Source organism: Lemur catta, chromosome 21 (genome assembly GCF_020740605.2).
Source record: "Lemur catta isolate mLemCat1 chromosome 21, mLemCat1.pri, whole genome shotgun sequence".
Taxonomy (NCBI): domain Eukaryota; kingdom Metazoa; phylum Chordata; class Mammalia; order Primates; family Lemuridae; genus Lemur; species Lemur catta.
In genome coordinates, this window is record NC_059148.1 from 11,457,677 (window position 1) to 11,469,264 (window position 11,588).

The 11,588-nt window shown below is 59.5% G+C and overlaps 1 protein-coding gene across 2 annotated transcripts; it reads right to left on the bottom strand.

Moving 5' to 3' along the window:
• Positions 1–329: 329 nt before the first annotated feature.
• GUCD1 (guanylyl cyclase domain containing 1) lies at positions 330–10,914 on the bottom strand. 2 transcript variants are annotated; one of them, XM_045534222.1, is made up of 6 exons: positions 10,689–10,914; positions 5,435–5,519; positions 4,420–4,585; positions 3,578–3,669; positions 1,519–1,760; positions 330–888 (listed from the first exon to the last, which is right to left on the bottom strand). In XM_045534222.1, exons 1-6 carry the CDS (start codon positions 10,729–10,731, stop codon positions 797–799), a joined length of 720 nt encoding a protein of 239 aa, XP_045390178.1. In that variant the 5' UTR covers positions 10,732–10,914; the 3' UTR covers positions 330–796. The 2 variants fall into 2 exon arrangements, with proteins under 2 accessions (XP_045390178.1, XP_045390179.1); XM_045534223.1 differs by lacking the exon at positions 10,689–10,914 and adding an exon at positions 5,811–8,025.
• Positions 10,915–11,588: the final 674 nt, after the last annotated feature.

The following is an 11,588-nucleotide window of genomic DNA, read 5'->3' on the forward strand; positions in this document are numbered from 1 at the left end:
GCTCTCTGGGGCCCAGGCAGCTGTTTATTCCCACAGCACCCTCTGTGCTGCCGGCCATTAGACCCACCAGCCAGCCCAGGCCCAGCCCACGCCCCCAAGGGCGTGGAGGACATGGAGGGCTGGGGGGCCTGAGTCCCCAGGGGCTGGGGCTCTGCAGGGCTGAGTGGCTGTGAGGTGTGTCTATGCCAGAGGCCCCATAACCCCCCACAGAAACTTGGGCCCACCGGGAGGCGGGAGAACGCAGTGGCATCCACCATGGGGCATATGGGGTCTGCAGCACTTCCAGGAGAGAGGGGCCTAGAACAGTCCTCACCCCCAGGGTCTTGGGGTCAGCTACACTGTCTCCGAACACCCAGATGCTGTCTTGACAACTGGTATCCATCAAGCGACTTCTCTCCCCAGGCTCAGTCCCAGCGTCTACGGGGAGACTAGCTTAGGCCTCTCCCTAGTCTTGGGTCCAGCTCGAAGGCAGGAAGGGCACCCTTGGGGCTGGACTTCTCTGGGCACGGCTGGAGTCGGGCCCAGGGTCCTGGGGGAAGGCTCCTCTCAGATGCTCTGGGGACGCTTCCAGCACCCAGCAGGTGCTCAGGGTGAGCAGCACGGCAACACACAGCACCAGCAGACGCAGCAGCCTTGTCACAACCTCCTAGAGTTGCCTGGGGCTTTGCCAGATGGGCTGAGGCTGCAGCTCCGCATCCCGGCTCCAGCAGCCCCGGGCCTGGACCGGGGCATCCTGAGTGGGCCCGGATGCGGTGGGGATGGGGTCTGAGGGCCTGGGCACACCAGGCTCCAGCTGTCAGCTGTCCAAGTAGACAAAGAGGATGTCCTCGTCTGTGCCATAGCTGGTTCTGGCCTCTTCAAAGTTACTGATGCTGGTGCTGCACATTCCTGCTAGGGGCAGGGAGGGCAGAGTAAGGTCAGTGGGGGGGGGTGCAGGGAGAGCACCCACCCCGCTGGCACCCAGGGAAGCCGGGTGAGGTCTATGTCCCTCCTGCATGGCCACCCTCTCTGCTCAAGTCCTCTGCCCCCCAGAAGCCCTCCTTGCCTATCCTGGCCTTCATGAGCTTCCTGACCCCTCCGCAGTTTAGCAGCTAGCAGGAGTAGGCCGCAGAGGGAGGAAGAAACATGCCCCGGGCCACACAGACTGACGGGATAAGTCTGCCTCAGGGCAGTGGGCAGGCCTGGCTGGGGCTGGTCACTTTCATTTCTGAGGATGGTGCTGGCTGTCTTAGGAGGACTAGGGACAGGGAGGAGGGATGCTGCAGACCGTGCAGCGTGAGATGGTGAGGTGGGGACCTGGGCAGTGGTGTGGGGCTGGCGGGGCTATGGACGAGGCCAGCCTGGCTGCAGGCTGGTGGCTGGTTTGCCTGCATGGCCACAGCGGTGAGCCCAGGAGGAGCAGGGGCTTTGGTGAAAGGTCTTGGGCACACCAGGTTGAATGGGAGGGACTTGTGGGGCCGGGCACCTGGGACAGTGAATGTAGACAGACCCGCCCCACCCTGCCCACCCAGCACTCACGGTCGGCGTAGGCGGGGTTGTTGTAGAAGATGCAGCCGGTGGCCCGGTTGTAGCCGCGCAGGACGATGAAGTGGCCCTGGTAGTCGGGTGTGCGGCAGAAGCAGCGGTGGCTGCTGGGGGCGAAGCAGCAGTACTTGACAGGGCTGGAGCACAGGTCGCAGTGCAGCACCCCTGAGTTCACCAGCACGATGGCCACATGGCCCTGCGCCAGGTGCGCCTGGATGTCCTGCACGCTCACTGTGCTGTGGGCGGGAGGGGGTCAGTGGGTCCCTGCTTGCACCAGTCCCCTGTGTCACAAAGCTCGGGGGCCCAGCTCCTCTTCCCTTCACCCTGAGCTCCATGCAGGTGGGAACATCCCTGCTGTGTCACTGTGGCCCAGGCTCAGCTTGGTGATGGGGGGGTAGAATTGGGGGGGAGGGGGGAGGGGGGAGGCTGGGGGGGGTGTCTGAGTGTGCGCAAGGACAAGCAGGCCCTGTCAGGCCCTTTGTGGGGATAGCTGGAGGTCAGCTCCAGGTGGGCCCGGCAGAGAAGCACTGGAGCAGCACATGGAACCCCACCCCCCGCTTGGTTAGTGGGTTTTTTTTGCCAAGCCCTGTCTCTCCTCTGCCCTAAATCATGTGTAGTTTACGTTGAAACTGTTGGCCCAATCTCATCCCCCAAATCTGAGCCAAGCACACAGCTTAGCCAGTTTCAAAACCAAACGCTTCTCTGAAAGGGCTATTTTTCTTTTTTCTCTAAGGCTCCTTGTGGCAGGAGGCGCTTCCAGGAAAACCCCCAGGTCGGTGGTGACGGCTTCCTGGAGCTGCCACCCCCACTCCGAGGCAGACTCATAGGCGCTGCCTCGTTCTGTGCCCTCCAGTAGGCAGCGAATCCAAATAAAAAGCTGGAAGGAGCAGAAGGGGCTGGGGGGGGCCCTAAGCCACGGGCCCCCCCATCTTTGCTGGTGAGGGTGCTCACCCATTCGGGCCCTCTCCAGGAGTGGCAGTGTCAGCACCACGTGGCCTGGCCCAGCTCCGGCCACAGCCGAGTCACGGGGCAGTCTGGTTTGCTGCCTTGGCCAAGGAAACATGCCATTTTCCCCATTTGGTCTTTGAAACAAAATAGCTGGCCGGGTTCCCAGTGGTGTGAGAGAGAGCAGGGCCGGGCTGTGAGGAAAGCTGCAGGCTTCGTGGAATGGAGTGTGGGAATGCTGGGTTCAGATCAGGGCACGGCCAAGACGCGGGGGTAACCGTGGGTGGGTCTCTCCCATCCTCAGTTTCCTCCTCTGAGAAACGGCGCCTGTCACGGGCCACTAAGTAAACATTTGCTGCCTTTCCTTCCAGCATGTGCTCATAGGGCCAAAGGATGAGTGGAGATTCCCCCCCATTTTTCCAAATTACGTATCATGTGGTTACATTATGTAAATGATGAAAATGTAAATCTGTAAAGAAAGGAGAAATCTGAGAAGAGTGATCCAGGAGAGGCTGACCAGGGACTAGAGGCAGCAGGCCTGAGCACGGCCCCACGGAGAGCCTGAGAACGCCACCCACCCCTGGGCAAGCTGCTCCAGGGTCTGCCTGCATCCAGCCTCAGCGTGCGACGGGAAGGGGGAGGCCCTTGTGAGGTCACAGCAGCTCAGGGGCAGATCAGGGAGACAGGCCTCCCCAGGCAGCCCACACGCTGGCTCCTCCTGCTCCGTCCTGTCAATCGCTGTACCAGCACATTCCTCAGGCCCTCACTCTCCATAGGGCTCCTGTGTTCTGTCCCATGCTACCTTTCCGTGAGCAGCCCAAGCGCTGGCCGCAGTCTGTCTTGCTCACCTGTCCTCCCGCACCTGCTCAGGAGCCACGCCAGGCTGGAGCCTGGGTCATGCAGCTGCACTGATCTCCACTTTATGGATGGGGAAACCAAGGCCCAGGGGGGCAAGTCAGTGTCCACAGCCACCCGGGTGGGAAGCCCCAGTTCTGCCTGACCCCGGAGTCCTAGCCTTTCCCAGACGCCAACCCACGGCCTCCCCCACGGCAGTCCCCGGGTGAGCAGGCAGGTGAGGGAGGGCCGGTGGGGAGGGGATGGAGCTCACCATTTCTCCACCAGCACCTTGCAGGCCTTGGCTTGTGCAAACAGCTGGTTCACCCGGGTCTCCTCCGTATCAAAGTGCTTCCTGTAGAAGGACTGAAGAGAGAAGTGCAGGCTGGCGCGGCCGCCGCCCTGGCTGCCCACCCTGGCCACCCTCGCCCTATTTGGATGAAGCAAAGAGCATGCTAGGGAGGCGGAGGTACAGAGGACAGCACATATCAGCACGCTGGGTCAGAGAGCTGTCTGTCCCGATCAGGGCGTGTGCAGGATCACACAGAGGCACGAGGAGTGTGCTCAAGAGATGGGTGGGCAGCCGGGCAAAGATCATTTCCCCGGGGAAGGTTAGCCGCCCTCGGGCTAGTATGCTATGGTGGGCAGGAGTAGCAAATGAGCAAGGGCGGTGGGTGAGGCTGCGCCCACCCGGGACGGCTCAGCCACAGCTCGGCTCAGCCAGGCGCGCTCCCTGCAACACACTGTGTTGACACAGCTGAAAAGACAGTCATTTGGTTTTCTTCCAGAATACCAATTCCCCAGCTTAGAGCCGGCTGTCCTGATGAGCAGGAAGCAAAGGGGCAAATGATGGCCAAGTGGGGTCAGAGTGACATGCTCTGAGATCCTGGGCCTGCCTTGTGTTGAGGACGGTGGGCCAGGACACAGGCTGAGGAAGGCAGAAGGTGGGTGGCAGGAGCCAGGACTCGACGTTCAGATCCTCTGTGCAGGCGGGACGTCAAGGTCACCTGCTCTGACTGGCTCACAAATCCTGCCCGTAGCCCATCTGCCACTGCTCCGGGTGGCCTAGGCCTCTGTGTGGCCCCACGCGGAAAGGCGCGCAGGCCGGGTGCGTACCTGGTTCTTGTAGCCCTTGTCGACGCCCAGGGTCTGGGTACAGAAGCGGTGCCGCACGCCGAAGTGACGCATCAGGTAGGCCAGGTCAATGGTCCAGATGCTCCTGGTCAGCCGCAGCTCCTGCAGGGCGCTCTCAAACTCACCGTCGTCCAGCTGGCCCAGGTACCTGTGGGCAGACACAGAGGTGGGCTCGCTCTCAAGGGGAAGCTGGCCCGACTGCACTCCACCCGCGGGCCGAGGAGCCACTGTCAGAGCCCTCGGTCCCCAGAAGGCCACCTCCTTCATCGTGAAGCCCCATGTCCTGTCCACGATCTGCCCGAGAACAACCCGAGGACTGTCAGGGCCCTGGAGTCGAGGGCCTGGATGCTGCTTCTCTGGTCTCTTGTCTCTTGTGGGCCATGTGACCTTGGGCAAGTGACTGTCCTCTCTGGCCTCATTAGCTTTGTCTCTAAGATGAGGCCCTTGGATCACATCAATGGTTTGCAAAGTTTTAGGCACAAAACTCTTTGGCTGACCCTGTTTTGCAGGGAATTCCAAGATGTAGAACAGATGTGGGAACAGGTGATCTGGGGTTCCAGGCAGCCAGCTGAAAACTCAGGTGATGGCCATGGTCCCTCCTGGCTCTGACTGTCAAGGTCCCTGTGATATTCATGCAGCCTCTGCTCAATGGTCAGCATCCCAGTCTCCCAGGAGACCAAGGCCAGGAGGGTGGAGGGCCCCTGTCCCAGACATGGGGCTGCTCTGTGGGGCAGGCCTGAGCACCTGGGACTTCTTGGGCATCCCCAAAGTCCCCAGGCATCATCAGAGTGGAGACCTGGAAGGCCCACTGTACCCCTTGTTCACTTTTGCAGATGGGACTGGGCCCAGGTGGAAGCTGGGCCTCTTTCAAGCCCTGCCACGGCCAGCTATGTGCACAATGAATCCCACCCAGGTCCCTCACTGGGTCTCCCCTGAGCCGGAGCAGGTGGTGTGGACGGGGATGTCCTGGGCCCCCAGCCCTGGGCCGCCCACTCACCGCAGCACCATCTTGGAGCAGGCCAGGCCGCAGTCCCAGTGGTACAGCTGCTGGATGATGGGCACAGGCAGCTGCACAAAGTCCCCTGCACGGAAACGGAGGGAGGTTGCGGACCTGTGGTGCAGAGCCTGCCACGGCCACTGCCCACAGCCCTTCCAGCCCCCAGTCCGCTCTCCTTACAACACCAGCGAGCTCCCCAAGCATGAGCCACAGCCGGTCAGCCCTACTCGAAATCCTCCAGTGGGCTGGGGCCCACACCTCTTAGGACAACACCTTGGTGGCTGCTGCCCAGCACCCTCCGCCTCCTCACCACCCCTCGCCCTCGGCAGACCACCCTTCAGGCAGAACCTTCACCTGTCATGATCCCTTTGCCCACCTGGTCCGTCTGCCTGGAAGCTCCTGGCTTCCCAGGTGCCTGAGCTAACTCCTGCCCATGGATGTCACTTCTCCACGGTGCCACCTCTCCCGGGCCCGGTGCACCACTATGTGCACTCACAGCCCTCACACCTCCTGCTCGGAGACCTCTTTGGCAGCAGCTCTGAGGAAGCAAGGACGGGGGCTGCTTTGCTTCCTGCTTTCGTCCCAGGACCGGCACGTGGGCAGCATTCAGCACATCCAAGTCTCTGAGCTCACCAGTTCCCCAGAGGTTCCCCTGACTCCAAGGACCGCAGGACCGTCAGGGTGTGAAGACCACAGCAAGGAGGAGGGGCTGTTGCATAAGCTGTGTGGTATGTGGGATGCTCCTTTGAGCTCTGTCCCCCTCCGTCCCCAGGTCATCTCTCGGTCTGCCCTCGCCAGGCTGTGAGGTGGAGCAGAAAGGGCCCGACCTAGAGTTCCACTCCCAACTCTGCCACTGGCTGGCTGCGGGCTGGGCAGCTGACTTCCTCCTGCTGGATTGAGTTTGGCCATCCCTAAACGGGGGGGACTTTGGTCTGATTCAGTCATTCAATTGACAAACATTTCCCAAGAGCCTAGCAAGTGCCTGGCACGCGTCCTGGAGATATAGCGGTGATGCAAAATCCCTGTCCTGCTGGATGCCAAAAACAAACTAACCTAAGAGCAAAACAGGGGCCCGTGCTAGGGAAGATGGCGGGGGTGTGCCGGAGAGAGGTGCGAGCCAGGGAGCACGCGGCAGAGGGGAACAGCACGTGCTGAGGCCCTGAGGTGGGGGCAAGCAGGCCCATGGCATGCAGGACCCTCCTCAGCCGTGCTGTGAATCTGGACAAAGTTCAGAGTCTAAAGAACCAGAAGGGACTTCTTTCTGCCCGTCACCACTCATGACTCGTTCATGACACGCATTCAGCGCGTGAAAACCCAGCCCCTTGTCGTTTCCCCATCTCGAGGGTCTCTGGGGCCTCTGCTGGCCTGCAGGACCACTCCATGCAGAGGCGCCCCAGGAGCCCACCTGCTGTGCCGGCCCCGGGTCCCACCACTCCCCTGCAGGTACCACCCAGGAGGGCCACTCTCTAGTCCTGGAGTCTGTCCTGGCCTCTCTGACCTGCCGGCCTTTGTCCGAGTCCCAGGTGCCTAGCGTCCTATGTCTGACCTTCCCCAGCCTTCAAGGCTTGGCTCAGATGCCACCACTTCCGGGGCCTTCCCTGATCCCAGGCTGGTTACGCCCTTTCCCTCATCTGCACTCCTCCCAGCCTGAGTTCACGCTTTGGCTCACAGGATGTGACCCTGGCACAGAGCTGTCTGTGCCCCGCTGGGCTGCTTATATGTTCACGGGAGGCAGGGACCTATGCCTGCTCCTGGCCTCTTTCTTCTCCACTCCTTGCCTCCAAGGGCATGCAGCAGGGCCTGTGGAAGGCAGGACGGCATGGGCGGCAGTCACCTGACCTCTCTGTGCCTGCTTCTTCCTCTATGAAATGGGCCACTGTAGATGCCAGCACTCAGGGTGCTGTAAAAAGTACTTTGCAGGTGCTGATGTGCACCCTGCTCCCCTGCTGGGGCCTGGTACGCTAAGCCGGGCTGGGCTGAGGCTTCATTCCTTTCCTTCCCCTTACCCCACGTGCTTCTAAAAGGAAACCAAGCCCTTCATTCAAGGCCCTCGCACATTCGTCTCCTACCACTACCACAGATTCAGTCCTGCCTGACTTCTCATCCTCTGCCCCAAATTCCACTCCTAGCCCCTCTCCCGTCCCTGCACACAGCAGATGGAGGGATCTCATTCAGTTTCCGACTGCTCTTAGAATACAGTTCTTACCCCTTACCACGGTTTGCAGGGCTCTGCCCAACCTAGGCGCCTCCAGCTTTATCTTGGCCCTCACCTGTGTTCCAGTTACCCTGTGAGCCCATCGGCCTTTACTCTACCCCAGGGTCTTTGCATGTGTGGCTCCCTGTCTGGAACTCTCTCCCCCTTGCTGTTCTCAAGGCTGCCCCTTCTTGTCATTTGAGTCTTTCCTTCACAGTGCTTAGCAAAAGTACCAACAACAAGGCACTGTGTCTCCTCAGTAGTCTGTAAGTTTCCTAAGGGCAGGAGGAACTATGATTTGAATGTGACCCTCCAAAGTTCATGTTGAAACTTAATCCTCCTTGTGATAGTATCAAGAGGTGGGGGCTTTTGGGAAGTGATTAAGTCATGAGTGTCTTATAAAAGGGCTGGAGGAAACTAGCTTAGGCTATTTTGTGTGTATGTGTGTGTGTGCTTCTGCTCTTTTTTTTTTTTTTGAGACAGAGTCTCATTCTGTTGCCCGGGCTAGAGTGCCGTGGCGTCAGCCTAGCTCACAGCAACCTCAAACTCCTGGGCTCAAGCAATCCTTCTGCCTCAGCCTCCCAAGTAGCTGGGACTATAGGCATGCGCCACCATGCCTGGCTAATTTTTTCTATATAGTTTTAGTAGTCCAGATAATTTCTTTCTATTTTTAGTAGAGATGGGGTCTCACTCTTGCTCAGGCTGGTCTCGAACTCCTGATCTGGAGCAATCCTCCCACCTCAGCCTCCCAGAGTGCTAGGATTACAGGTGTGGGCCACCGCGCCCAGCCTGTGCTGTTCCTCTTTGCCATGTGAGCATACAGCATTCATCTCCTTTCCACCCCTTCCATCATGTAAGGACACGGAGACAGCACTGCACTATCTGCCTTTACCAGACATGGAACCTGCCAGTGCCTTAATCTTGGATTTCTCAGCCTCTAGAATTGTGAAAAATTAAATTTCTGTTGTTTATAAATTACCCAGTCCTGGGTGTTCCATCATAGCAGCACAAATGGACTACGATAGCAGGGACCTTGCTAATCTCATTTACTGTTATTCTCAGTGCCTGGTATCTGATGCTTAGTAGTAACTCAATAAATATTTGTTGGAAGAGGTGAACTTATTAAGCACTTACTGTGTGCTAGGCTCTGGGGACAAGAGGCAACTAAAGACCCAAGCCCTGACTTCTAGGAACTCATATTCTACTTTTTTTTTTCTTTTACAAAGTGAGTATGATCTAAGGGACTCATATTCTAAAATAACTGCCTGCAAAGGGCTGAGCAATGGCAGAGCTCTAGGCAGGGTGTTGTGCTATCATGGCGATGCCTCCCTGTTCCAAGAACCCCTCACTGCAGTCACATGCTGCCTTTGTTTTTCTCTACTCAGGCTGTTTATTCCCCAGGCTTTGCTCTTGAATATCTCTTAGTCTGGGATGTTGTCTCCCATCTCTGAACGCCCAATGTTCTGATCTGTCTCCCTCTCACTAGAGTCCTTGAGGTGGCATCTGCTCTCCCCACTAGACAGAGAATTTTTCAGTGACAGATGGAGACAGGGTTGCATTTGCCTCCTCCTGACCCTCAACCCAGAGTGGGCACTCAGACGTGCTTGGTGAATGGAAGGCATTTTTTTAAAGGACCTTATCCCTTGAGATGCCTGGGCCTACTTGTCACTGCAGTGCTCCCCCTCCCTCCATCCCCCCAGGCTACAGCCCTCTGAGGCTCCCTCCTTACTCTGTGGTTTGGGCTATGGCACAGACTAGCTGTGCCATCTTCTGCCAGGTTATGACTTGGTCTGTGCCTTCCCCTGTGCCCAGCAGTAAAATGTGGTGCAGGACAGCTGCCCTCTAGGGCCCTTAGTGACTCAGATGCTCCTCCTCTTCTTGCCCTGTGCCCTAGAACACCTTAATTCTGAGGCCCCACAGGGTTCAACCTGCTCACATTGCCATCCCCAGCCTTGGCATGAGCAGGTCGGATCTGGATACGCTCTTGTGGGGAGTGATAAGGGTAGGCAAGCCTTGGCATTTGTCCCGACTTCAGCCTTCTGAGCCCAAAGCCACTGCCAGATGTTGATGCCTGGACATGGGACTGCCCCACATGAGAGCTATGGTCTACTTAAAAGGCCTTGGCCTGGCTTCGGTTGGGGGCTGTCTCCAGAGAGGAAGGTAGTCCACTGACCTTGAGCGCTTTCAGCCTCAATATGCTCATCTGCAAAAGTGCAAACAGCAGGGGTAACTACTTCACTGAGGCATTATGAGGATTGAGGTACTGCATGTAAACAACTTAGCACAGCGTCCGCCCCATAGAAAGCTCCCTACAAATGCCAGGATCAGGAAAAGCAAGGCTCGCGTCTAAGATCACAGAGTTAGGTCATTGAAAGAATTGGGATGTAAACCCCAGTATAGCATCAGACTCTACTCCACACTGCAAACACAAAAGAGAACATTCCCTGGGTGGGATGCCACGGTCCCACTGATACCTTAGGTCCCCACATGCTCCTGACCTCTCCCAGGAATTGGCTCCTCACCTCAGAGTTTACTAGCACTTTCCCTTTCTCATCAATCCTGTGCCTTAAGCAGAGCAGGAATCACGTCTCCCTCCACCCCTGCTTCTTGGACAAGCAAACTAAAGCCCAAGGTACTGAACGCGTCTTGGTCTCCGCTCCAAAGGGGCTCAGGCTACCGCTGGGCAGAAGGAACCAGAGGGTGAAGAACTGGAGCAAAATGCAGAGTGTGGGTGGCCAGGGGAAGGGGCCTTTCCACTGCTCGGTGCTCTCGGCCAGTTCCCTGACAGTCTCGGCCTCGGTTCCTTCCAGCTCCCCTAAGGCACTGGATCTCCCAAGGCAGCTTTCGCTTCTGGGGGAGGTGGTGCCCCTGCCACCCGGACCCTCCCACCTTGCAGACTGGGGTCCCAGCCCTGGGAGTATAAGGAAATCCCAGTTGACCGGGGCGGGGTGGGGGGAGCGAGGCGAGAGTCCACCCAAGGTCGCGCAGCTGGACCCAGCCCGCGCTAGGGCGGGGTCCCCTCGTTCCCTGGGTGAGGCTTGGGCCCACAGAGGCACTGACCGGGCTCGAGCGGCGGGCCCGCTGTCTCCGCCTCCGTCCTCATGACCCGGGCGGCGCGGGGCGCCCATGGCCCCGGCCCAGAGCGGGCTACAGCGTCAGCTTCGGCTGGGGCAGGGGAGCGGCCAGAGCGCGTAGAATTCCTCCTTCGCCGCCGCCGCCGCCGTCGCGGTAGGGAGATAGCGAGGCGGCTGCTGGGCCGCCCCAAATCCCGCCCCGGCCCAGCCAGGGCTCCGACCTAGAGGCCCCGCCCCTTCCCCAAGCCCCGCCCTGCCCCTTCCCCAGACTTGGATTGCTTGCAGCCCTCAGCCTCCGGATTCGAGCCCGCCTCGGCCATTCGCAGTCTCGGCTTCTGGCGGCCCCGCCCCCTGGCCCAATCCTCGCGCCGCCACTCAGGGCCCCACCCCCGAACTGGGCCCCGGAAGCCCCGCCCCTCCTCTGAGCCCCGCCTCGAGGCTCCGGCATTTCGCGAGCATAGGCTCCCCGGAGGCTCTTCCCCTTAGCAAGCCCCGCCTCTGCCAGGCCCCGCACCTTTGCCGGCCTCAGGTGTAAGCCCTGGTCCCGCCCAATGCATCGCCGAGGCTCCGTGCACCCTTCCTCCAACTCCGTTAGGGGCGACCCTGGGCCGGCCCCCGCTCTACTCTATACCTCAATCTCTCTGTCCGTACAAGATGCCTCGCCTCGCTCAGGGCGCCCCTTACCTGGAGGTGCCGGGATCCAAACGTTAAATTGTTAGGGGAGGTCCTGGCCCTCAGCCCACCTCCTGCCTCCCCCCCATCCCAGGGCCCAGGCCCCAGATCCCCGCCTTACCGTCCAGCCCATCCTTGATATGCGGTGCTTGGAAGTGCGAGCCCCTTCTCCAGCCCCCTGCTGGCCCAAGGGTCGGTGTTTCCGGCGGCCCCC